Raw genomic sequence first — 27485 nt, forward strand, 5'->3', positions numbered from 1 at the left:
GATGATTTTCCCGATATACCATATTGAGAGGTTACACCTCTATGACCATGAGAAAATCATCATCCACTTTTTTCCATGTTTTCACCTTGTGTAGATGTAGCTCTTGCCGTCCTCTTTCTAGCAAAATTGGTTTCACCCCATTTGGATCTTCCTAGCTCAAGTTATTGCGTTTTCCGTATAACGTCTATTTGGAACAAGAAAAGAAAACGTCTTTGGGCCGGCTGGTACTACCCCTGGTGGTACCGGCCCAGTACTGCACATGCCTCTGTGAGCTTCTGGACTCGAAGCGCTACCAGGCCGGTACCGGCCCGGTAGTATCGTAACCCATTTACGGTACCAGGCCGGTACCGGGCCGGTACTACCGGCCCACACCTTCTTCCACCTCCCACCAAATAGCCTTCACCAGCTCCAGCCCCGCCTTGGACCGCACCCCGCACGCATGCCCACCCGCGCCCAGCTCACCCGCGCTGGGCCGCCATCCAAGCTCCCTGGCCCAGCTTCCAGCTTCGCACCAAGCCGCAGCCTCTACGCCGCTCGCTCCCGCCTGCGTCGATCGGGGAGTTGACCTCCGATCGGGAGGATCCCACTCCCGCACGCTGGCCCCGCGCTGGCCCCGCAGTACGGCTCCTGCTCGTGCGCTTGCCCCCACACGCGCTCACACTGCTTCATGTGCTGCTTTGATTTGTTGTTGCCTGCTCCTTCTCTCTCTGACTCAGATCTGATTCAGTTTTCAGCACAAGCGGTAGTACCGCTTTACACAGCGGTACTACCGGTTTGGGCCGATTTTTGCCTATTTCTGCATAGTTTTGCGTGCGAGCTATAGTACCGCTTTGACAAGTGGTAGTACCGCTCGGGCGCGAATCTGACCGTTTTTCAGCCCCAACAGTCATATTTTTGGGCCCCGTATTTATACCTCTCTTTCACCTCCGACCCAACCACTTCTTCTCACCCATTCTCTCTCCTCCATTGTTGACCTTGAAGAGCTTGTTCCTCCTCTTGATCCCCCCACTATTTCTTGCATATTTTTGGGGGAAAGGAGAGAGGAGATCTAGATCTAGAGCTTCACCAAATTGAATCCCTCTCCAAGTGAGGGGATCTTGCTAGATCTAGATGTTGGAGTAATTTGGTGTTCCTCCTTATATTTTGTTCTTCCTCCCTTATTCCCCCAATATATTTTGTATATTTGTTGGAATTTGGGAGAGAAGGACTTGGGCATCTTAGTGGTGTTCTTAGCCATTGCATTAGGTGCATCGGTTTGGGTTCTCTCCGGGGTTTCGGTCTCGTAGAGGGCGTGTTGACCTTAGTGGTGTTGTTGCCTTCGTGGCCTTGTTGCCTTTGTGGTGTTGTAGCCTTTGTGGCCTTGTAGCCTTTTGGCCTTGTCGTCTTTGTGGCGTGGTAGCCTTTGTGGTGTTGTTGCCTTTGTGGTGTGGTAGCCTTAGTGGCGTTGTTGCCTTTGTGGTGTGGTAGCCTTTATGGTTTTGGAGCCGGTTGTGGCGCGTTGGTGTCTTTGTGGCCTTGTTGCCGGTGTGGCGTGTTGTAGCCGTTGTGGCCTTGTACTTGAGAGCCTCCATATTGTGGAGTTGCCTCAAGCTTGATACTTGGGTTTGCCCCAAGCTTGTACGGGTTCGGTGACCACCCTCAAGGGTCCCTTAGTCGATCGAGGCTTACTCCTTGGTGGAAAGGCTCGAGGAGAATACGGTGGCCCTAGCGGCTCATTAGAGTGCCTCGTGCCTCCACACCGCTCCAACGGAGACGTAGCACCCTTGGGTGTGAACTTCATGATACATCGTCGTCTCCTCGTGCACCGGTTACTTCTCAACCCGAGCTCCTTACCTATGCGCTTTACATTGTGATAATCCTTATGCTTGTTTTCCATATCTAGCTTGTTATCACCTTGTTACTCATCATGCTTAGCATAGGTTGTTGGTGCACTTAGACAAATCTTAGTTGATAGGCTTTGAGCTAAACAAGTAAACCTTGAGTAGTTTTATTCCGCCTTGTTTAGCACTCAAGTAGAAGTTTTTATAACCTGCCTATTCACCCCCCTCTAGGCGACGTCCTTGTACATTCACTTGTGACTGTTCCTTATTCTCTTACCTCCCGATAATCTTGTTTATGTTCCCATGGTTTTTGTTGAATTCTGGTTGGTGAAATGGTGTCAGTGGCTGTTGGTGATGTTCTTGAGCAAGAACTGTGATGAACTCTTGCTGTTCTTGGCTGATTGCTTGCTGAATGGTGACCTGGTTGACTGATGCCTTGTTTCCAGGGTTTCTACCCTATTTATCTCTGTCGTGCTTCTCCTCTAGCTGTGACACACAGCCCTGGCTTGGCTTGTGACTCAGTTGTGCTGTTGGTGGCACAACAGCGCCATGAGATGTGTGACCACTTTGGTGAAACTTGAGCCCCTATGGTGAGCTCAGGTTTGGTCTGTTGTGACTTATCCTTGTGCTGTCCAAGTTTTGAACAAGCACAAGTGTCATTGACACTTGGCTTCACTCCTGGCTTTTACTAACTTGATGTTTAACCCTCATGTGTAGCTCTTCTCTCTGTTTTGCAGGTTTTGAGGATGAAAATGATCTAGGAAGCAATTCTTCCAAGACATTAGCTTAGGGTTTTAGTATAGATTCAAATACATGTAATCTTGTTTTTATTCTGTTTATAATTCTTCCAATTCTTGTATACAGAATAATGTAAAGACATTGTATGTGTGTGTGTAAATCAATAAAGCTCAAATTTTCCTTATGAGCTCATTTATAATTGTATTACATGTTTATGAATTATTTGTATATTCACATTTCAATTTGAAATTCAAATTGATTTGAATTATGAAATGTATTTGAATTATGAATTCATATTTCATATTCTACATTGTTTAACTTTTATTCTTTGAGTTTTAAATTCAATATAACTTATCCAATGAAATAACTCCCAAAATCAACAAGATACAAAAGAGATCATGTCGAAATTCATAACTCACATTGCCTAACCATAATTGCAATTGAGCGAGAACCTCGATCCCGCTTAGGTTTAGTTGCAATAAGGCGCAAAAATTTCCCTCGTTTTGCGATGAAATACACATCCCATTTCTAAATCTACCCTTCGAATGTTCTGGGTTATTACAGGAGTATCAAAAACTCAATTCCTTTTTCCAAAAGGTTGGGATCTCTCATCATGTCTCTTGTCCTCATGCACATCAGCAGAATGGCTCGGCTGAACGCAAACATCGGCATATTGTTGAGGTTGGGTTGTCTCTTCTAGCCTATGCCTCTATGCCTCTCAAATTTTGGGATGAGGCTTTTCCACGACGGTTTACTTTATCAACCGCATTCCCAGCAAGGTTATTGCTTCTCAAACTCCCATTGAGTGTCTTTTTTTTAAAAAAATTATTCTTTCTTGCGGATTTTTGGGTGTGCGTGTTGGCTTAATCTTCGCCCCTATAATGCCCGCAAATTAGAGTTTGGATATAAACAATGTGCCTTTCCTAGTTACAATAGTTTACATAAAGGTTACAAGTGCCTTGACACCTCTACAGGTCGAGTCTATATTTCTCGTGATGTCGTGTTTGATGAGTCGGTGTTTCCCTTTGCGAGTCTTCATCCCAATGTTGGCGCCTAGTTGTGTGCTAAGATTTCTCTTCTGTCACCCGATCTGCATTTTCCTGTGATTGGGGTAATGATTTGCGTGCTAATGTTGATGCTAATCCTGCTAATGATGTCCGTGCTGAGTCTATTGTACAGAAACAGGCGATTTTATGCCCCAAAATAATTCTGGGGCTGTTTTTGGCGATGTCTCTTCTACAGCGACAATATTTGCATCGGGATCTCCAAGCAGATCCTCCTCGGATCGCTCATCTCGGGCAGCTGCGTGTCCAGGCGCTGTGTCGTCGGTCCCCAGCCACGCGGCATCGCCGCATGCCCCCGTGCGTCCCTCATCCGGGCCCGCGATGGGGACGTCCGCCCAGTCTGGCGCAATTGGTGCGCACGACGCGTGTGGAGACGCGTCTTTCTCCCCAGCATCAGGATCTTGTGTGGCTATTCCGTCTGCATCGCTTGATTCAGAGTTACCAACCGGATCTTAAGGGCTGCTACGTCTGACAGCTCCGTTGGTGTTGGATCTGATGCCTCTGGTCCTGGATCTTCTGCGGTTGTTCTTCATGTGGTTCATGCTGAACCTCGTACTCGTCTCCAGCATGGTATTGTATAGCCTAAGGTCATTACCGACGGTCGTGTCCGGTATGACAAACTCCAATTTGCCAATTTTTCTGCTACTAGGGAACCTGATACTTTACAGGAAGCTCTTGGTGATCCAAATTGGAAGTTGGCTATGGATGAAGAATTTTTGGCACTTGTACCTTGTTCCTTCTACACATGGGTGAAATGTTATTGATTGCAAATGGGTCTATAAGGTTAAGCAGTGGCACTATTGATCGGTGCAAAGCCTGTTTGGTTGCTAAGGGTTTTAAATAGAGCTATGACATTAACTATGAAGATAGTTTTAGTCGGCAACCACTATTCGTTTGGTGTTTTCTTTGGTTGTTTCAAAAAATTGGAAGTTGCGACAACTAGATGTGAAGAACATGTTTTTGCATGGTGTTCTGGAAGAAGAGGTCTATATGCGGCAATCGCCTGGTCACGAGGATTCTGCTCGTTCAGGGTATATTTGTAAGCTTGACAAAGCTCTTTATGGGTTGAAGCAGGCCCTCGTGCTTGGTATTCTCGCTTGAGTTCTAAGCTTCAGGGTCTTGGTTTTTCGGCATCTAAGACTGGCACCTCGTTGTTTTTCTACAACAAAGGGGGGGGGGTCAATCTTCATGTTGATCTATGTTGATGATATTGTTGTAGTCAGCTCTTCTGATTGAGCTGTTGATGCTTTGCTTTATGATCTTGGTTTGTCGTTTGCCTTGAAAGATCTTGGTGAGTTGCACATAGAAGTGAGAAAGGTTTCAGATGGTATTATTCTCTCTCAAGAAAAATATGCACATGATTTGCTTGCTCGAGTTAATATGAAGATGTGTAAATCTGTTGACACTCCTTTGTCGACTTCTGAGAAATTTGCAATGACATGTGGTGATGCTCTGAGTAGTGAGGAGTCTACTTGATATAGAAGTATTGTGGGTGCACTTCAGTATATTACTTTGAAAAGACCGGATATAGCCTCTGAAGGGCATTATTTCATCTTAATTTGCAGCTTCTTATAACTGTGTTTCCTAGTTTTTCTTTGTTTGATTAATTACGAGTATTTGGTCGTTTGGTACGGTGAAAACTGTATGCTTGTCGGATCATATATACTATTTCAGTAAAATATACTGTATCTATCTATAATATAATCAAAGCAAAATTAGGTCTGTACTTTTTATTTGTTGGATTAGATAGCAATCCCAAATTCCCGAGTCGTCCCTTGAGCGGATTTCTATATCGGGTGAGCGTCCTGATGCAGGTCAGCAAATATTTTTTTGCTGGACGAAATCAGAAACTAGATAGCCAAACCAGCAAGAACTTCTAACCCTGGGACAACAACGGAACATGAGCAAAAAAACAAAGTCGGCACACGTAGTTTTTTAGTGGTGTATATAGGTATTGCAATTTGCAGATACCACTACAAGATCTGTCAGGAACTTTCCAAAAATCGAAGAAAACTGGTGGGACTTTCAGAAATTGAAGATGCAATCTGACACACCTTTCAACAGATAAACTAACTTCATGTAATGTTCATCGCAATTTTCAGCAAAAAAATTCAGTCAACAACCTTTAAAAATGTTCTTGATCTTTAAAATATCACAGCATTCACAATATATATACAGATTCGAAATTCCAATAATCTCAGTCGCAGCTTTTAACAAACAAAAGACTTTCAACGTGTTTAAACTCCCAACAATCTGAATTGCAATAGTGGTGTAGTTATTGTCCCAAATTTGCAGCTATACCCCAACTAAGCAACTATGGTACATGGATCAGTTTCACAGCTCAGTACCATATGTAACATGTAGGCATCATCTACAATCCAGCTACTCCTTTGTGCTATGCATAGGTACTTACATCTCCACGCTTTACATCGTTTTGTTCACCAGAATATCAACAGGCAATACAGTACAACGTGCAAGATCGAACAAAACACAACGCCTCACAACTTCAGTGGACGCTTCACATGTCCGGGCAGTAACTAACCTTTATTCACTTATCCTCCTCCCTGCAAGTTCTAATGCCAAGTTAATAGAATAATAGTAGCATATATATAGTACTCCGACTAGTACAATTTTAATCACTGGACATTAATGAAAAGTTCAGCACAAATCAAGAATAATCAAACAGATTCCTCTGAATAATCTTCTTCTATGCTTGGTGACATGTAATCTGAAAACCAAAACAAAGGGCAAAAAGGAAGATGAAGGTTTAACATCACAGAACCGACAATGGGCATGGGAGAAACAACATGATGATGTCTCTTACAAGTGATTATATTTTCTGTTAATTGATTGACAATAATGATTTATATTAAAATAACAACTTGGAGCTATCCAACCAAACATTGCCAAGCAGATAGCAGAGATTACCCAGATACTTCACCAACCAGGCCGCTTCCAGAATCCAACTTCAAGCTAGATATAAGAGCTTCAGATGCTTGGCCATAGTCCTAAGCACATAAGCATTAATGCATGGCCAGGTAACACAATACATTATGGAACATAAAATGCTGGTACCTCCGTCGGTATTAGAGCTGCTCCTTGCTCAGGGCAGCAATTTGATACATCAAGAATCATACATTTGCAGGTATTGGCATCATCCAAAGCTTTGTCTTTCTCACCCATACGCAGCCAGCAAAGGCTCCTCTTTGCGTACAAGGTTGAATCCTTAGGGTCAGTCTCCATTCCCTGGAGCCATTAAATGGTATCCCACAACAAGATCAAGACTGCTGCAAATGACTACACTAACACTCCTTGTCCTATAAATACTTATGTGAAAATTAACAAAATATATGATAGAAAGCAGATTCTCAACAATCTGATATCTACATGTACAAATATTTCTAAATAGAAAATTTGGGACCTCAAATTTTGTTAATAAAAGTTGTTTGTTTCCAAGTAAACGCTCAGAGCTGTAGCACTGTTGACAAAATGATTATGTGATTTGATTCATTGGTAATTTCAATATATCATAAGTTAACCAAGTATTTATTGTACTAATGTGCAGCCACCGATCTGATCAAAAGAATTTTACCTTGGTGTATAGAGCCGATGCATGAGTATAATCCTTTCTCTTAAATGCAGCATCCCCTAGCGCTTTGAAAGCAGGTTCCTCACTTTTATGAAGATTACCCTAAACCAAATGTGTAAATGAAACTCAAATATAATAGAATGCATGGCAGTGACAAATACCTCAAAGAAAGCTAATTTCAGTTTTTTTTGCTTGATCTGAGTAAAACTAATGACATCAACCTAACTGGAACAATAAGTAGAATATGAAATATTTTATTCATACATCTGAGCACTGTTGAATTATTCCATCAATGCTCCAGTCTGTGAATCTAGCTACACGGGATGTGACAGGAAAGAGGATCTCAACACATTCCTTCCATCCATGGATTGCAGCTAATTCCACTGGCATCCTACCAATCTGTTAACAATCACAAGGATCAGTTTTAGAATAAGCACGGGAGAGTTTAGGGAATGGCACAAAATAGAGAATGCAGCAAAGGAATTACATTCAAGCATGTCCATAACATCCAAAATATAAGGAAGTATGGGAGATTATGCAACGCATGCACTAAAGCATAGTAGAATATGAAGCGGTCTACAATATAATTGTTCCCAGGTTCCCAACATATCCGGGACATGTGCAAAGATAAACATGTGCATGAATGTTTAATTCCTTTGCGCTTCTCATTTCTGTGAAAGCACAGATGATGTGAACTTCAGTACATTGTGATAGATCATTATTTGACGAGAGCGCACAAAGGACTTCAGGGTGGCATATTTAACCATAAAATGATCTGAGATAGAAAGAATTCCACTTACTACGACTGAGTTTCACTATGCTTTAGTTTGTGAATTTAACATCTTACTGATCCATCTTCAGCAGGGCAGCACTGAACACTTAAACATGCTAACAGTTATCTCTTTCAAAGAAATAACCTTTGATGTTTTTTCTTAATAATTTATTTTAAAGTAACACAGATACAAAATTTCCATATAAACAGAAGGGAAACTCTGCATAAAATAAGCTAGTTACAAACAATTATATTTCAACCCTAACAATTAACAAACCCAAATAGCACGATATGGCATCAGTTATGCACGTTTATCAAATAGCTTACATTTACTCATTCTATTAGATAGTACAATATATAATATAATCTACAAAATGTAGAGATAATCAGATGTTACAATAAGCGACTCATCACAAACACACCACGAAGTGTTTTGCAAGTACAACACACAGCTAGCTCAGAAGCTCAATTAGAGTTACAACTAATACCCTAAGTAGAATCACAAAAAAACTCACTTCGTCAGGAATATTAGGATCAGCATGAGCTTCCAACAAGCACTTGATGCACTCAGCTAAGCCATCCGTTGCAGCTAATGTTAGTGGAGTTGCAGGGCTACCAGCATTGACATCAGCACCAGCCTGAAATAGTAAATATTACCACGGAAATTTGATAATATTACCAGCTATTGTAATATGCTTCAACTTGTCTCATAAATATTTACCGCAGAATTGTGAAGATGATGTTTTGTAATATGCTGCAAGTTGTCTCATAATAGGAATGACATGACCAAAAAAAAGCAGGTCCTTTTGGCAAAATATCTCTACTGTAAGTAGATCTTAAAGGGATAAGTCACTGCACCTTAATAAGTAGTTCAACACATTTCAATGAAGAAGCGAAGAGAGCCAATGTAAGTGGTGCATAGAATAGGCGCACAACTCTGTTAGGATGGAGAAAAGACAAACATCACATTACTTGCAGAGAAATAATAACACGGTAGTCAACGAAGAATAATAAACTATCAGCTCTTTATTGTGCAATCATTAGCAGACCAAATACAGAAATTACTAAAACCACCGTTTGACGTACTTTAGTTATTTTTCCAGACAAAGCTATAGGTGCAAAGGAAGTCATGTGCTTTAATTTTCTTTTCCAAATGAATCGTTGGACATAAGAGTATGCACCCAATATATTTTTGGAAAGATATTCCAGTGTTCAGTAGCAAAGGCCCTCATGTAATTATTACCACTAGATCCATCAGATGAAGGATCTAAGAGACTGCAAAAGAATCAAGGTAACTTAAGGAAGGTCATATGTTGCCGTTATCAGTTATCGCCGCCGATTGATATTTGCTAGCATTCGAGTACGTTGTGTGCAAAGTTGCAACGACCCAGCATCAACACTCAGAAGTCAGAATATCAATTAAGCAGTTATACGGGCTAGATCGGGAGAAGTGAGCCCCATCAACATGGACAGTGGATTAAACTGGAACTTGGTCTGACCCCGATCTGGCATTCATCAAGAATCTAAAACATTTTAAGCAAGGGAAGAACAAAAGACCCATGAACAAATGATGAATGGTAAAACAAGAAAAGAACATAAAAGACACAAGACTAGAGCCAGCAAATAAAAGAGAGCCCTAGCTTAGTTTGGTCAAGGAGGTAAAAATAGCATATATTCCACCAAGTATGCAGGATTAGGAAAGTTCCTTGAGGTAAATACCTTTTGGCCACGACTTCTCTTTATCATGATATAAGACTGTATAAACTATACCGAACATTACCAGAAAGAGAGCGTAGAAGAGATGGAAAGAAGGAAATCAATACATTTGCCTTATACTTCAACAGTACTTCCATCATTTCCACATTTCCACACTGAGCAGCAATATGTAGTGGTGTTCCTTCTGAGCTCATAGAGTCAACATTGGCCCCTCTGGATAACAATATATCTGCTATTCCAAAGAGATCTGGAAAAAATAGAGCTGGAAAAAACACATGAAAATACTCACTGTGTCGCATTAACATGAAGGATACAATAGATAAAAAAATAGATTTCATAGTATTTTCGAAAAAATTGTATCTGGGCAGAGACACTGCAACCAGTTTTGGATTAAATATGACAGATGAGGTTTGGCAGGATAATCCTAATTAAAGATAGAAATACAAAAGTTGGAAACAAATATATAGGCAGAGAGAACCTTTCTTTGTTGCAAGAACATGGAGCACGGTAAACCCTTCCCTGTTTTCTATGTTTGGATTAGCACCACGATCAAGTAGAAGCTCCACAATTCTTTTAGGCGCAATACCGTATATTGCACATATCAGAGGTGATAAACCTAGCAAGAGCACAAGATATGATAAAAACTTTGTCAAAATGACCACCCATTCTTTCTTCCGACCAAAAGTGGGATACGTAACCAAGAGCGACTGAACCTGCAAAATACATACTAGAAAGTGGCACAAGCAGGTACCACAAGTGAGTAATGCACAAAAATAAAACGAAGCCCAATGAACATTAATTACTCACACTTCCATCATTGGTCTCTACTTTCATGTACCTCGAATGTTCCTATTTTCAAGAAACCAACTATCCATTTTCAAGAAACCAACTATCCGCGGAACTTTTGTGACGTAAACACAAGTACCTCCCTGCTTAAACAAAAACAGTAAAAAACACAATAGACTTGTCAATGACGTCCCATCAGCATAGAAGGAACTAACGATCATATACCATGACCCCAATTAATAAGGCACACCTTCAGCATCGCTACTTTCTAGTATTTGCAATTAACTGAGTACAATTATTGGCAGCCTTGGAAAACACAGTAGCACTAGCATAGCAGCATTTGCAGAATTGCGAAAGTAAGCAAAAGCTGAGGCAGGATTGCACCCGAAATCGATCACGTGATACAATTTCGCACAACTAAACTGGATCAACCAGCCGCGCCGATAATTCAATTCAACAAGGGGCGGGTTAATTAATTACCATGCTCAGCGGCCGCGTTGACGTCGAGGCGGAGATCCTTGATGAGGAACTTGCACATCTTGTGCTTCCCGGCGAAGGCGGCCACATGGAGCGCCCCGAGGCGCCTGCTGCTCTGGGAGCCCTTGATACCCTCCACCGCCTCCACGCTCCCCCCCTCCCTTTTCCTCTGCTTCGCCAGCCCTGCACGCACAAATCAGCAACCAGAAACAGATCCAGGAGCAGAGAAACCTACCCACGAGGCGTCGCGCGGGCTTACTCTTCATCGTGGGGATGTCGCCCTCGAACGCCGCCACGATGATGGGCGCGGCCGGGTCGGTGCGCTTCGCGTCGATCTCGAGCAAACAGTCGGGGAAGACCCGCGGCTTGAAGGATAGAAGGAGGGTCTCGTGGAGGAGGGGGAAGCACCGGGCGGAGGAGGAGGAGGAGGCGGCGGCCATGGCGATGGCTCCGGGTGGAACGGAAGGTTCTAGAAGGCTCTGGGCGAAGTGAAGGGGAAAAGAGCGGGAAGCCAGGGATGGCTGGGCGGGCTGGACCTTGGCGTGTTGGGCTTCCGTAGCCGACTACCACATATATATAGGCTGGTTTCTGGCGCACAGAGAATCGGATGGGCTGGATGGGCTTATTTAGCATACTAGATAATTCCCCACACGTTATTGCGGGAATTCCAAAAGATATGTAGCTATAACATGTTAAGGTTCTCAAAAAAAAAAAAAGCTATAACATGTTATTAATGATTCGCAAAAAATATTGTTAGTGCACACCGAAACGAAATGTTACTTAACCGTCAAATGGGATGTTGCACTTATTCATGCAATGTATTTATATAGCCAAGAAAAGCTCTGGTGATCATGTGTGACTGCGGAGCGCCTATTTCCCTGACACGGCATTGTAAAACGCATGTCGATATGTTGGCATTAAGAAAAATAAAAATGATCACAAATCGGATAATAAGCATATAGTAGTCGGACTACTCCATGGCAATATTGAAACATATATGTACACTAATAAGCAACAAATTTTGTATGTAGAACAACTGATAAATATTCATATTGCTTCGTGAGACAAAAGGAAATAAAAACATTTTCCTCTAATGCAGTTAGCACCGAGCACTACTGTTTGGTAAGGGTGGCCCCAACCACACTACGGGTCTATGCTGAACTGTGGCACAATAAAAAAAATTTGCAATAGAAGATTCCAAGTTACAATTTTGTTGACGACATTTTTTATTTGCATATGCAGATAGTACACTTTTTGATGTATAGTTATTGACTTGGCTCAACAAAGATGATATGATGCAGTTTTTCTTTTTCTTCTGAGGGTAATCAGAAGTGACAGTTTGTTGTGTCCGCGAATCAGTGAATACAACTCATGCCTTTTTTCATGAGTATTCGTGCAACACACAACTATTTCTTTTACAAAACAAAAGAGAGTGCTACCAGTGCCTTCCAATTAAAAAGGTGCACGTTCCACTTATGGAAACACATGAAGCAATACTGTTTGAGTGACCCTTTTTCAGTAGTGAATGGAGAGAATGCCTCACGATATATCTGTAACCCCCCAACAACAAAAATCAAATCCCTGTAGAATCAGCTGCATACATTAGAAAGTACTGCTGGTTGCCTTCCTTGGTCATAGCTCGTTAGTTGGGGACGAACATCAAATTTAATCTGAACGTTTACGGGTCCATCTGAATTTTTTCAGCATTTCTGATTACAGAGCATGATGTACGTGTTCCTGAAGAAAAGATATTAATTTAAGGACAACTGCATAAATATTAAAATCATAGCATGATCACCTCGTCATAGGGTGTCGTGTCCAGATAATTCTCTCCGACGTATTGTCAGGGTTTGCTGAAAGAACATGATGGAGCAATTTCATGACCAAACTCCGTAGTCTGTCTGAGAGCAAAAGACATCGTACAGAACAAATATTGCTACCCGCATAATCTCGTTTATCTGTACGTGTATTCAAGTCAGTGGATACCAAATGTGCATCATCTGTAATTCTGTGTTGCAGCCGCATAATCTAAAATGAAAGAAGTATAATGGGTTAAGATTTATAACAGACCTAAGAAAACATGGCAGAAGCAAACCAAATCAGAGTTTTTGGGAGGTTACCTAACGACGGCGTGCAGCAGACCTTCAGTTAGGCTCCAGGTTGAGGACGGCCGATGCGGAGGTGAGAGGCAGGGGTTAGCGTCGGAGGAAAAAGCAAGACGCAGTTGTCGGATAAAGCCGATCTCATGTGGTGCCAACATAAGCAGCTGCCAGTCGTCCTCTGTTTGAAGCTCGGAACTAAAGCACGTACAGTAGACTGGAGGAGAAGAGGCATGGTGTAGGAAGGAATGTGCCGTTTGTCTAACAAGGGGCCTATTTTTCTTAATGCCAACATATCGACATGCGTTTTACAAGCCTTATAGGAGTTAATTTCACATCAGTAGGATCAAGAGGAAGATCTAGATATGCCAAAATGCGTGATGCAACAATTGCTCCAAAAATAGGCCCCTTGTTAGACAAACGGCGAGCAACAAGAGCACCAAAATGATAATGTGTCTCTACAGTAAGCGCAGCAACTAGGAAAGCAAGATGATAACTAGAAATATTGCTAGTGTCTCCCTACCAAGAATGCTAGTAACAAGATAGTAAGCGAAATATCTAATGGCGGGGAGTTGAATGTTTCTTATCTTGCCGCGCTGAATGGTGCGGCTATCATCATTGGTGACTTCTCGATAGAGCTCCAGCAAAGCCTTGGGGTTATTCTCGATCTTCTTCGCTGTACCTACAGGGGCAATATCCAATGCACTACAAAAATCCTTCAACTTCATAGTAATAGGATTACCATAAATCCTGAATGCAACTCATGGTTGATAGTGCTTGTTGTTGAACTGAAAACTCTCAACAAAGATTTTAGTTAGCATGTAGTATTGATCCCTCTCATCTTCCATATAGGTGGTTAAGTCCACATTACCGACGAGGACCAAGAAATCATCCAGCAACCCTGCATTACTCAAAAAGTTATAACATGGAAAAGACGAAGCGTTAGGGACTCCATTGTCCTCTTCCACTTCGAAGCTCGGTGCGAGGACATCCTCATTATAGGATCGTCTGAATCGAGTGGCTGCCCTTGAGGGCCTCCCCGTGCTTGTCGTCTCTCTATCAAACACTTCTCCAAAGTTATAGTTATACATCTTCCTTTTCTGAAATTTTTCAACAAACATTATAAAATTTGATTTGGTGGCATATAATTGAGGGAAACTACTATAGGAACCTGGTAGAGTACTAAGCATGCATCAAAACTAGTTTTTACAACTTAGAACAAGCATGCAAGCTCACTAAACATGTTACCTACAATAGCAAAATATTCAAGATATACTCAACCAAACAAAATTCTACTTGGATAATCGGAGGAGTCACATACCGAAGAGCAAGTGTGCCAAATTTCATACAGAAATCTAGGCTAAGCAAAGAGATCGAGAAATCCTGAGCTCTTGAGCAAAAACGCGAGTGAGAGAAAGCTGGTACGAGTTTTTTCGGGAGAGAGAGAGTGAGATGGGAGGAAGAGATGAATAAGTGGGGCAAGGAGGGGCCCACACCACAGGGTGGCTCGCCCCCCTCCTTGGCCGCGCCGGCTGGTGGGGTGCAGCCCAGGGGTGCCCCACTGGTCATCCCCAGGTGCTCCCAGATGCCTCTTAGAAAAATAAGACCAACGGTATAATTTTTGTGAATTTTTGAAAACTTTGAAAAATGCACATTTCTGGGTATTAAATTTATTACTACTGGGCAGAAAAATATTTTGAAATCTCTATACAACTAAAGAACTTTGCAAAACAAAAAGTGCTACAGCAAGTAGAACAAGTGGAGAAAAGAAAGAGATGTTGTTTAGTTCCTCTATGCATATAAAATGAATTTGTTAACAAGGTTGATCAAGTCTTGCCACCAAATAAATTTTACATATCATAAGAAGAAATAAACCTCAAATTAATCATGTTACCTTGAATTGTATTGATATGGATCCAATCATAATATTCTGATATCCTTCTTTAGGCTCATATATAGGATAATCAATAACTCCCACTTTGATAGTTCTCACATTAGAAAGTGTATTAACTCCACATACTTTATCAATCCTATTGGGAAAACAAACGGTATGCTCCTTGTCATCAACATTGAAATTAACTTTTCCTTTATTGCAATCAATAACAGCCCCTGCGGTGTTAAGAAAAGGTCTCCCAAGAATAATAGACATATTATCATCTTCAGGCATTTCCAACACAACAAAATCAGTTAATATCAAGCAGTTATTAGTAACTTGAACAAGAACATCCTCACATATACCAACAGGAATAGCAGTAGATTTATCAGCCATTTGCAAAGATATATCAGTCGGTATCCACTTATCTAAATAAAGTCTCTTGTAAAGAGAAAAAGGCATAACACTAACACCTGCTCCCAAATCACATAGAGCAGTTCTAACATAATTATTCTTAATAGAACAAGGAATAGTCGGTATACCTGGGTCGCCCAACTTCTTTGGAACTTTGCCATTGAAAGAGTAATTAGCAAGCATAGTGGAAATCTCCTCATTAGGAATTTTCCTTTTGTTACAGACAATATCTTTCATATACTTTGAATAAGGAGGCAATTTAATAGCATCAGTCGAATGGATTTGCAAGAACAAAGGTTTCATCCAATCACAAAATTTATTACAGTGTTCTTCTTCCTTTGATTTTAGTTTCTTAGCAGGAAAATGTAGGATAACGTTGCATAGAAAACAAAAATTTTCCTACCGCGAACACGCAATCCAAGCCAAGATGCAATCTAGAAGACGGTAGCAACGAGGGGGTATCGAGTCTCACCCTTGAAGAGATTCCAAAGCCTACAAGATGAGGCTCTTGTTGCTGCGGTAGACGATCACTTGCCGCTTGCAAAAGCGCGTAGAAGATCTTGATCACGATCGGTTCCGGCGCCACGAACGGGCAGCACCTCCGTACTCGGTCACACGTTCGGTTGTTGATGAAGACGACGTCCACCTCCCCGTTCCAGCGGGCAGCGGAAGTAGTAGCTCCTCTTGAATCCGACAGCACGACGGCGTGGTGTCGGTGGCGGTGTAGAAGTCCGGCGGAGCTTCGCTAAGCAAACCGGACAATATGAAGTGGAGGAGCAAAGCTAGGGTTTGGGAGGGGGTGGCCGGCCACTCAAGGGGGGCGGCCAAACTATGGTCTTGGGGTGGCCGGCCCCCTCCCTTGGCCCCTCATTATATAGGTGGATCCCAAGTGTTGGTGTCCAAGTCTTCGAATAAGACCCGAAACCAAAACCTTCCATAGGAGGGGGCAAACCTAGCCCAACTAGGACTCCCACCCAAAGGTGGGATTCCCACCTCCCATGTGGGGGGGTGGCCGGCCCCCTATGGTGGAGTCCACTTGGGACTCCACCCCCACTAAGGCTGGCCGGCCATGGAGGTGGAGTCCCTTGTGGACTCCACCTTCCTTGGTGGTTTCTTCCGGACTTTTCTAGAACCTTCTAGAACCTTCCATAGAACCTTCCGCGACATTTTATTTCACATAAAATGACATCCTATATATGAATCTTATTCTCCGGACCATTCCGGAACTCCTCGTGATGTCCGGGATCTCATCCGGGACTCCGAACAAATATTCGAACTTCATTCCATAATTCAAGAACTACCATTTCAACATCCAACTTTAAGTGTGTCACCCTACGGTTCGAGAACTATGCGGACATGGTTGAGTACTCACTCCGACCAATAACCAATAGCGGGATCTGGAGATCCATAATGGCTCCCACATATTCAACGATGACTTTAGTGATCGAATGAACCATACACATATATTACCAATTCCCTTTGTCTCGCGATATTTTACTTGTCCGAGGTTTGATCTTCGGTATCACTCTATACCTTGTTCAACCTCGTCTCTGACAAGTACTCTTTACTCGTACCGTGGTATGTGGTCTCTTATGAACTCATTCATATGCTTGCAAGACATTAGACGACATTCCACCGAGAGGGCCCCAGAGTATATCTATCCGTCATCGGGATGGACAAATCCCACTTTGTTGATCCATATGCCTCAACTCATACTTTCCGGATACTTAATCCCACCTTTATAGCCACCCATTTACGCGGTGGTGTTTGGTGTAATCAAAGTACCTTTCCGGTATAAGTGATTTACATGATCTCATGGTCATAAGGACTAGGTAACTATGTATCGAAAGCTTATAGCAAATAACTTAATGACGAGATCTTATGCTACGCTTAATTGGGTGTGTCCATTACATCATTCACACAATGACATAACCTTGTTATTAATAACATCCAATGTTCATGATTATGAAACTAATCATCCATTAATCAACAAGCTAGTTTAAGAGGCATACTAGGGACTTCTTGTTTGTCTACATATCACACATGTACTAATGTTTCGGTTAATACAATTCTAGCATGATATATAAACATTTATCATAAACATAAAGATATAAATAATAACCACTTTATTATTGCCTCTAGGGCATATCTCCTTGATCTCCCACTTGCACTAGAGTCAATAATCTAGATTACATTGTAATATACCTAACACCCATGGCATTCTGGTGTTGGTCATGCTTTGCCCTAGGGAGAGCTTTAGTCAACGGATCTGCTACATTCGGATCAGTGTGTACTTTGCAAATCTTTACTTCTCCATCTTCGATGTACTCGCGAATCGAGTGGTAACGCAGCTTGATATGCTTCAGCCTCTTGTGTGACCTTGGCTCTTGTGCAATGGCGATGGCACCCATGTTATCACCGTAAATGAATAAGGCGTCCAATGCACACGGAACCACACAGAGCACTACAATGAACCTCTACATACATACCGCTTCACGATGAAGCCTCCGAAGCCGCTATGTACTCGATTCTGTTGAAGACTTCGCCACCGTGCCTTTGCTTCGAGCTTGCCCAGCTTACTGCAGCACCATTCAATATAAACACGTACCCAGATTGTGACTTAGAGTCATCGGATCAGTGTTCCAACTTGCATCGGTGTAACCGTTTACAACGAGCTCTTGGTCACCTCCATAACAAAGAAACATATCCTTAGTTCTTTTCAAGTACTTCAGGATATTCTTGACCGCTGTCCAGTGTTCCATTTCTGGATCACTTTGATATCTGCTAGTCAAACTAACAGCATGTGCTATATCCGGTCTAGTACATAGCATGGCATACATGATAGATCCTACTGCCGAGGCATAGGGGATGTTACACATCCTTTCTCTTTCTTCTGCCGTAGCCGGTCCTTGAGTTTTACTCAATACCTTGCACAGTAACATAGGTAAGAACCCTTTCTTACTTTCGTCCATTCTAAACTTCTTTAGAATCTTGTCCAGATATGTACTCTGTGATAGCCCTATTAGACGTCTTGATCTATCTCTATAAATCTTGATGCCTAATATATACGATGCTTCACCAAGGTCTTTCATTGAAAAACTATTATTCAAATAACCCTTAACACTGCTTAATAGTTCTATATCATTCCCGATCAATAATATGTCATCTACATATAATATCAGGAATGCTACAGAGCTCCCACTCACTTTCTTGTAAATACAGGCCTCTCCGTGACCTTTGTATAAACCCGAAGTCTTTGATCACTTTATCAAAGCGTCGGTTCCAACTTCTCGATGCTTGCTTTAGTCCATAGATTGAACGCTGAAGTTTGCATACTTTGTCAGCATTTTTAGGATCGACAAAACCTTTGGGTTGTACCATATACAACTCTTCCTCCATGTCTCCATTAAGGAACGCCGTTTGGACATCCATCAGCCAAATCTCATAATCGAAAAATGCAGCTATTGCTAACAAAATCCTCACAGATTTCAGCTTCGCTACAGGTGAGAAAGTCTCATCGTAGTCAACTCCTTGAATTTGTCGGAAACCCTTTGCGACAAGTCGAGCTTTATAGACGATAATATTACCATCGGCATCTGTTTTTCTCTTGAAGATCCATTTATTTTCGACAGCCTTTCGGCTATCAGGTAAGTCTACCAAAGTCCATACTTTGTTATCATACATGGATCCCATTTCGGATTTCATGGCTTCTTGCCATTTGTTGGAATCTGGGCTCATCATCGCTTCTTCATACGTCGCAGGGTCCTCATCATTGTTATCCACAATCATGACATTTAGACAAGGATCATACCAATCAGGAGTGGCACGTTCCCTTGTCGATCTGCGAGGTTCGATGGTTTCCTCGTTCGAAGTTTCATGATCATTATCATTAGCTTCCTCTGTTGCGGTGTAGTGATGCAGTACAACTTCGATCTGCGCTACTCTGATCAACGAGTATAGATTCATCAATCTCATCGAGTTCTACTTTTCTTCCAGTCACTTCTTTAGTGAGAAATTCTTTCTCAAGAAAGGTTCCGTTCTTAGCAACAAAGATTTTGCCTTCGGATCTGTGATAGAAAGTGTATCCTATAGTTTCCTTAGGATAACCTATGAAGACGCATTTCTCCGCTTTGGGTTCTAGCTTGTCCGGTTGTAACTTCTTTACATAGGCTTCGCAACCCCAAACTTTCAGAACGACAGCTTAGGTTTCTTATTAAACCATAATTCATACGGTGTCGTTTCTACGGATTTTGATGGTGTTCTATTTAAAGTGAATGCGGCTGTCTCTAATGCATAACTCCAAAATGATAACGGCAAATCAGTAAGAGACATCATACTACGAACCATATCTAAGAGAGTTCGATTACGACGTTCGGACACACCGTTTCGTTGAGGTGTTCCCGGCGGTGTCAATTGTGAAAGTATTCCGCATTTCTTTAAATGCATGCCAAACTCATAACTCAGATATTCACCTCCACGATCAGATCGTAGAAATTTGATCTTCTTGTTACGTTGATTTTCTACTTCACTTTGAAATTCCTTAAACTTCTCGAAAGTTTCGGATTTATGTTTCATGAAATAGATATACCCATATCTACTCAGATCATCTGTGAAGGTTAGAACATAACGATAACCACCGCGCGATGCTACGCTCATTGGTCCACATACATCGGTATGTATGATTTCCAATAAGTCGAGCTCGCTCCATCATACCAGAGAATGGAGTCTTTGTCATTTTTCCCATTAGACATGCTTCGCATCTATCAAGTGACTCAAAGTCAAGTGATTCAAGTAATCCATCGGTATGGAGTTTCTTCATGCGTTTCACTCCAATATGACCAAGGCAGCAGTGCCACATATAAGTAGAATTATCATTTAGTTTAATTCGCTTAGCATCAATGTTATGTATATGTGTATCACTACTATCGAGATCTAACAGAAATAAGCCATTCTTTTGTGGTGCTCGACCATAAAAGATATTATTCATAAAAATAGAACAACCATTATTCTCAGACTTGAATGAATAACCGTCTTGCATTAAACAAGATCCAGATATAATGTTCATGCTCAACGCAGGTACATAATAACAATTATTTAGGCTTAAAACTAATCCCGAAGGTAGATGTAGAGGAAGTGTCCCATTGCGATCACATTGACCTTGGATCCGTTTCCAACGCGCATCGTCACTTCATCTTTCAGCGGTTGTCGTTTATTCTTTAGTTCCTGTTTCGAGTTACAAATATGAGCAACCGAACCGGTATCAAATACCCAGGTACTAGAACGAGAACTAGTGAGATAAACATCTATAACATGTATATCAGATATACCTTCTTTCTTCTTCTTGACAAGGCCGCTCTTTAGATCAGCCAGATACTTGGAGCAATTACGCTTCCAGTGTCCCTTCTGCTTGCGGTAATGGCTCTCTGCATCGGGCTTAGGGCCGTTCTTAGGTTTCATAGGAGGCGTGGCAGCTTTCTTGCCACCCTTCTTGAATTTTCCCTTAGACTTGCCCTGTTTCTTGAAACTGGTGGTCTTGTTGACCATCAACACTTGGTGCTCTTTCTTGATCTCAATCTCAGCAGCTTTTAGCATGCCAAAGAGTTCAGGTAACTCCTTGTTCATGTTACGCATATTGTAGTTCATCACAAAGTTCTTGTAACTTGGTGGCGGTGATTGAAGGACACGATTAATCCCGATCATTAGGAATCACTATTCCCAAGTCAACGAGTTTCTTCGCATGCCCGGTCATGGCGAGCATGTGCTCACTAACGGAGCTGCCTTCTTCCATCATACAGGTTGAAGAAATGTTTCGATGCTTCATAGCATTCCACTGCCGCATGAGTCTCGAATATAGCTTTCAGCTCATTCATCAACTCATGAGGATCATGGTGCTCAAAACGTTTTTGAAGATCGGATTCCAGACTGCACAGGATGGCACACTGAACTTGAGAGTACCGAGTTTTCCGAGTTGCGTAAACAGCTTTTACTTCATCGGATTCATCTTCTGCAGGAGGGTCACCTAGCGGTGCATCAAGCACAAATTGCAGATTTCCGCCAGAGAGGAAGATCCTCACATGACGGAACCAGTCGGTGAAGTTGCTACCGTTGCTCTTAAGTTTCTCTTTCTCTAGGAACTGATTAAAATTGATTGAGGACGCCATCTCTACAACATATATTTGCAATAGTTTAGACTAAGTTTATGACAAATTGAGTTCAAATTTTAATTCAACATAATTAAAACCCTAGGTGAACTCCCACTCAAAACAATATCCCTCGCATTGTCTTAGTGATCACACGAACCAAATCCACCGCACCTAAACCCGATCATCACGAGAAAAGGTGTGATTTCAATGGCGAACACTCATAGTGTTCATCATATCAACCATATGATTCATGCTCTACCTTTCGGTATCACGTGTTCCGAGACCATGTCTGTACATGCTAGGCTCGTCAAGGCCACCTTAGTATCCGCATGTGCAAAACTGTCTTGCACCCGTTGTATGTACTTATCGAATCTATCACACCCGATCATCACGAGATGCTTGAAACGATAAGACTTAATAACGGTGCTACTAAGGATTAACACTTTATTATCTTGAGATTTTAGTGAGGGATCATCTTATAATGCTACCGTCGCGATCTAAGCAAAATAAGATGCATAAAAGGATTAACATCACATGCAGTTCATATGTGATATGATATGGCCCTTTTGTTCTTGTGCCTTTGATCTTCATCTCCAAAGCACGGATATGATCTCCATCATCTTCGGGCATGATCTCCATCATCGTCGGCGTAGCACCAAGGTCAATGGCACCGTCTTCATGTTTGTCCTCCATGTAGCAACTATTACAACTACTTTGAAATACTACTCAACATGAAATTTAAAGACAACCATAAGGCTCTGCCGGTTGCCACAATACAATAATGATCATCTCATACATATTAATATTCATATCATGGCCATATCTCATCACCAAACCCCTGCAAAAACAAGTTAGACGTCTCTAATTTGGTTTGCATATTTTACGTGGTTTAGGGTTTTCGAGAGAGATCTAATCTACCTACGAACATGAACCACAACGTTGATACTAATGTTTTCAATAGAAGAGTAAATTGAATCTTTACTATAGTAGGAGAGACAGACACCCGCAAAGCCTCTTATGCAATACAAGTTGCATGTCGAACGAGGAACAAGTCTCATGAACGCGGTCATGTAAAGTTAGTCCGAGCCGCTTCATCCCACTATGCCATAAAGATGCAAAGTACTCAAACTAAAGATAACAAGAGCATCAACGCCCACAAACCATTGTGTTCTACTCGTGCAACCATCTATGCATAGACACGGCTCACGATACCACTTTGTAGGATAACGTTGCATAGAAAACAAAAATTTTCCTACCGCGAACACGCAATCCAAGCCAAGATGCAATCTAGAAGACGGTAGCAACGAGGGGGTATCGAGTCTCACCCTTGAAGAGATTCCAAAGCCTACAAGATGAGGCTCTTGTTGCTGCGGTAGACGATCACTTGCCGCTTGCAAAAGCGCGTAGAAGATCTTGATCACGATCGGTTCCGGCGCCACGAACGGGCAGCACCTCCGTACTCGGTCACACGTTCGGTTGTTGATGAAGACGACGTCCACCTCCCCGTTCCAGCGGGCAGCGGAAGTAGTAGCTCCTCTTGAATCCGACAGCACGACGGCGTGGTGTCGGTGGCGGTGTAGAAGTCCGGCGGAGCTTCGCTAAGCAAACCGGACAATATGAAGTGGAGGAGCAAAGCTAGGGTTTGGGAGGGGGTGGCCGGCCACTCAAGGGGGGCGGCCAAACTATGGTCTGGGGGTGGCCGGCCCCCTCCCTTGGCCCCTCATTATATAGGTGGATCCCAAGTGTTGGTGTCCAAGTCTTCGAATAAGACCCGAAACCAAAACCTTCCATAGGAGGGGGCACACCTAGCGCAACTAGGGACTCCCACCCAAAGGTGGGATTCCCACCTCCCATGTGGGGGTGGCCGGCCCCCTATGGTGGAGTCCACTTGGGACTCCACCCCCACTAAGGCTGGCCGGCCATGGAGGTGGAGTCCCTTGTGGACTCCACCTTCCTTGGTGGTTTCTTCCGGACTTTTCTAGAACCTTCTAGAACCTTCCATAGAACCTTCCGCGACATTTTATTTCACATAAAATGACATCCTATATATGAATCTTATTCTCCGGACCATTCCGGAACTCCTCGTGATGTCCGGGATCTCATCCGGGACTCCGAACAAATATTCGAACTTCATTCCATAATTCAAGAACTACCATTTCAACATCCAACTTTAAGTGTGTCACCCTACGGTTCGAGAACTATGCGGACATGGTTGAGTACTCACTCCGACCAATAACCAATAGCGGGATCTGGAGATCCATAATGGCTCCCACATATTCAACGATGACTTTAGTGATCGAATGAACCATACACATATATTACCAATTCCCTTTGTCTCGCGATATTTTACTTGTCCGAGGTTTGATCTTCGGTATCACTCTATACCTTGTTCAACCTCGTCTCCTGACAAGTACTCTTTACTCGTACCGTGGTATGTGGTCTCTTATGAACTCATTCATATGCTTGCAAGACATTAGACGACATTCCACCGAGAGGGCCCAGAGTATATCTATCCGTCATCGGGATGGACAAATCCCACTGTTGATCCATATGCCTCAACTCATACTTTCCGGATACTTAATCCCACCTTTATAGCCACCCATTTACGCAGTGGTGTTTGGTGTAATCAAAGTACCTTTCCGGTATAAGTGATTTACATGATCTCATGGTCATAAGGACTAGGTAACTATGTATCGAAAGCTTATAGCAAATAACTTAATGACGAGATCTTATGCTACGCTTAATTGGGTGTGTCCATTACATCATTCACACAATGACATAACCTTGTTATTAATAACATCCAATGTTCATGATTATGAAACTAATCATCCATTAATCAACAAGCTAGTTTAAGAGGCATACTAGGGACTTCTTGTTTGTCTACATATCACACATGTACTAATGTTTCGGTTAATACAATTCTAGCATGATATATAAACATTTATCATAAACATAAAGATATAAATAATAACCACTTTATTATTGCCTCTAGGGCATATCTCCTTCAGAAAAGGCATTTGCTTTTGAACCCAAGGTTCTCTTTCATTACTATGTTTCTTAGCAATAAAATCTTCTTTAGTATACTTTTTATTTTTAGCAAGCTTTTCAGGTTCATCTTCAACCTCTTCTTTATCAGAAGCATCATTCTTATCATTATCTTTATCATGTTCATTACCACTTTCAGTTTCAGCATCAGAAATAGAAATACTATTAGGATCATTAACAGGCTCAGAGGATTCTACAAGATTTTTTATGTTTCTTTTTCTTTTTCTTAGAAGGAGCACTAGGTTCAATTCGTTGAGAATCTTGTTCAACTCTTTTGGGATGCCCTTCAGGATATAGAGGATCCTGAGTGGAAACACCGCCTCTAGTTGTTACTTCATAAGCATGTTTTTCTTTAGAACTATTTTTTAACAAGTCATTTTGCACTTTAGTGAGTTGATCAATTTGAGTTTGAACCATATGGAAATGTTTAACAAGCATCTTAACATCATTGGAGGTTCTCTCCACAATATCATGCAATTTACTAATAGCTTGAGAATTTTCCATTAAATGATTCTCTACTCTCATATTAAAATTTTCTTGCTTAACAATATAATTATCCAACTCATCTAAGCATTGAGAAGGAGGTTTTGAATACGGAATATCTTCCCTAGTAAAGCGTTGAAGAGTGTTTACCTCAATCATGGATGAAGGGGAGTTATCTTGCATAAATCTTATATGGGAGGTAAATTCTTTACATCTTCAGATTTAATACCTTTCTACTTAAGAGATTTCTTGGCTTCCCTCATATCTTCATCATTTAATTTAATCAAACCCCTCTTCTTCAATATCGGCGTCGGGGCTGGTTCAGGTGTAGTCCAATCATCATGATTCCGGCCTATTTTAGCCAATAATTCTTCAGCTTCGTCTGGAGTTCTTTTTCTGAAAACACAACCAGCACAACTATCCAAATATGCCCTAGACTCAATGGTTAGTCCACTATAAAATATATCAAGTAAATCATGCTTTTCCAGATCATGTCCAGGTCGAGCTCTGATAAGAGAGCAAAATCTCGCCCAAGCTTCAGGCAATTTCTCTCCATCTTCCTGGTCAAAACTGTAAATTTTCTGCAAAGCAATATGTTGAGCACTAGCAGGAAAGTATTTCCGAAAGAAAACATCAAGCAAACCACTTGGGCTATCAATAGAATCGGGAGGCAAACTATTATACCAAGTTTTAGCATCATCCTTTAATGAGAAAGGAAAAATTTTAGCAACAAAATAAGTACGCATCTTGAAATCATCAGAAAACAAGCTACTCAAAGTAGAAAGCTCATTCATGTGTTCTACATCACTTTCTTTTTCAGTACCACAAAAGGGTGTTTTCTCAACAATAGCTATATGAGATAAATCAAAAGAAAAATCATAATCCTTATCCTTAATGTTTATAGGAGATGTGGAAAATTTAGGATCAGGAGACAGCTTATATCTAACAGTATGTTGTGCAAGAAACTTTTTAATTTTACTTGCATCAGTAGTAGCATTGCATTTAACAATAAAATCATCATCAAGTTCCACATAATCTTCATCAGGATCATCACTAGAGTATTCAACAGACTCAGGTGAATTAACAGGTGTAGCAGTATTTTCATTAGGAGTTTCAGTATTTTCAGTTTGTCTAGACCTAGCAATTGTAGCATCTAGAAAAGATCCCAATGAACCACTATCATCGAGCACAGCAGAAGCATCATCAAAATTATAAGAGTTTTCAGATTCAGCAGAAGTACCAGCAAGTGAAGCTTGCAGTGGTGAAACAAGTTGACTTATCAAAGATGGCGAATCAAGAGCAGCAGAGGTACTCATAGTTGTACCTTTCCTTGTAGTGGATGGTAATATGGCGACTTTAGGATCGCGAGATTTACCCATGACGGAGAATTTGCAGCGAACAATATCAATCCAAGTGAACTTCTACTATAATCCAATTTATTGATTCGACACAAGGGGAGACAAAGATTACTTGAAAGCCTTAACAGCGGAGTTGTCAATTCAGCTGCACCTGGAAACAGACTTGCTCGCAAGAGTTTATCGATAATGTGATTTTATAGCAGTAGTGAAATAACAGCAGCAGAGTAACAGAGATAGCAGTAATGATTATAGTAAACAGCAGGATTAAAATACTGTAGGCACGGGGACGGATAACGAGCGTTGCATGGATGAGAGAAACTCATGTAACAATCATAGCAGGGCATTTGCAGATAATAATAAAGCGGTGTCCAAGTACAAAGCAATCAATAGGCATGTGTTCCAATTATAGTCGTGCGTGCTCGCAATGAGAAACTTGCACAACATCTTTTGTCCTACCAGCCGGTGGCAGCCGGGCCTCAAGGGAATCTACTGGATATTAAGGTACTCCTTTTAATAGAGTACCGGAGCAAAGCATTAACACTCCATGAACACATGTGATCCTCACGTCGCTACCATCCCCTCCGGTTGTCCCGATTCTTGTCACTTCGGGGCCATTGGTTCGGGACAGCGACATGTGTATACAACTTGTAGGTAAGATCATAAAACAATGCATATCATGATGAAACAATAACATGTTCAGATCTGAGATCATGGCACTCGGGCCCTAGTGACAAGCATTAAGCATAACAAGTTGCAACAATATCATCAAAGTACCAATTACGGACACTAGGCACTATGCCCTAACAATCTTATGCTATTACATGACCAATCTCATCCAATACCTACCATCCCCTTCGGCCTACAGCGGGGGAATTACTCACAGATGGATGGGGGAAACATGGCTGGTTGATGAAGAGGCGTCGGTGGTGATGATGGCGATGATCTCCTCCAATTTCCCGTCCCGGCGGAGTGCCAGAACGGAGACTTCTGGCTCCCGAGACAGAGTTTCGCGATATAGAGGCGTTCTGGAGGCTTTCTGGCGACTTCGACTTCTCCCCGTGCGTTTTTAGGTCGAAGGCAATAAATAGTCCGAAGGAGGGCCTCGGGG

The 27485-nt window shown here is 41.9% G+C and overlaps 2 protein-coding genes across 3 annotated transcripts; both read right to left on the reverse strand.

Moving 5' to 3' along the window:
* Window positions 1-5856: 5856 nt before the first annotated feature.
* Window positions 5857-7623, reverse strand: LOC127304909 (small glutamine-rich tetratricopeptide repeat-containing protein 2-like). 2 transcript variants are annotated; one of them, XM_051335461.2, is made up of 5 exons: window positions 7476-7623; window positions 7215-7313; window positions 6698-6868; window positions 6551-6630; window positions 5857-6186 (listed from the first exon to the last, which is right to left on the reverse strand). In XM_051335461.2, exons 1-5 carry the CDS (start codon window positions 7599-7601, stop codon window positions 6171-6173), a joined length of 492 nt encoding a protein of 163 aa, XP_051191421.1. In that variant the 5' UTR covers window positions 7602-7623; the 3' UTR covers window positions 5857-6170. The 2 variants fall into 2 exon arrangements, with proteins under 2 accessions (XP_051191421.1, XP_051191420.1); XM_051335460.2 differs by having other exon boundaries at window positions 5857-6195.
* A 753-nt stretch (window positions 7624-8376) lies between these two features.
* LOC127300479 (uncharacterized) lies at window positions 8377-11499 on the reverse strand. The gene is made up of 6 exons (XM_071820615.1): window positions 11222-11499; window positions 10966-11145; window positions 10178-10628; window positions 9807-9961; window positions 8842-8920; window positions 8377-8621 (listed from the first exon to the last, which is right to left on the reverse strand). Exons 1-3 carry the CDS (start codon window positions 11400-11402, stop codon window positions 10567-10569), a joined length of 423 nt encoding a protein of 140 aa, XP_071676716.1. The 5' UTR covers window positions 11403-11499; the 3' UTR covers window positions 8377-8621; window positions 8842-8920; window positions 9807-9961; window positions 10178-10566.
* Between the last annotated feature and the right edge of the window lie 15986 nt (window positions 11500-27485).

Source organism: Lolium perenne, chromosome 5 (assembly GCF_019359855.2).
Source record: "Lolium perenne isolate Kyuss_39 chromosome 5, Kyuss_2.0, whole genome shotgun sequence".
NCBI classification, from domain to species: domain Eukaryota; kingdom Viridiplantae; phylum Streptophyta; class Magnoliopsida; order Poales; family Poaceae; genus Lolium; species Lolium perenne.

What these genes read in the sequence shown, in the direction of transcription:
- LOC127304909 (XM_051335460.2), bottom strand. Translation starts at nt 7,601, where the DNA reads ATGCCAGTGGAATTAGCTGCAATCCATGGATGGAAGGAATGTGTTGAG. An exon ending in TAATTCAACAGTGCTCAGAT is followed by an intron (nt 7,314 to 7,475) that starts GTATGAATAAAA and finishes CATTTGGTTTAG; the next exon opens with GGTAATCTTCATAAAAGTGA. An exon ending in CTGGTTGGTGAAGTATCTGG is followed by an intron (nt 6,196 to 6,550) that starts GTAATCTCTGCT and finishes ACTTGGCATTAG; the next exon opens with AACTTGCAGGGAGGAGGATA.
- LOC127300479 (XM_071820615.1), bottom strand. Translation starts at nt 11,402, where the DNA reads ATGGCCGCCGCCTCCTCCTCCTCCTCCGCCCGGTGCTTCCCCCTCCTC. An exon ending in CGACATCCCCACGATGAAGA is followed by an intron (nt 11,146 to 11,221) that starts GTAAGCCCGCGC and finishes TTGTGCGTGCAG; the next exon opens with GGCTGGCGAAGCAGAGGAAA. An exon ending in CAACGCGGCCGCTGAGCATG is followed by an intron (nt 10,629 to 10,965) that starts GTAATTAATTAA and finishes TTGTTTAAGCAG; the next exon opens with GGAGGTACTTGTGTTTACGT.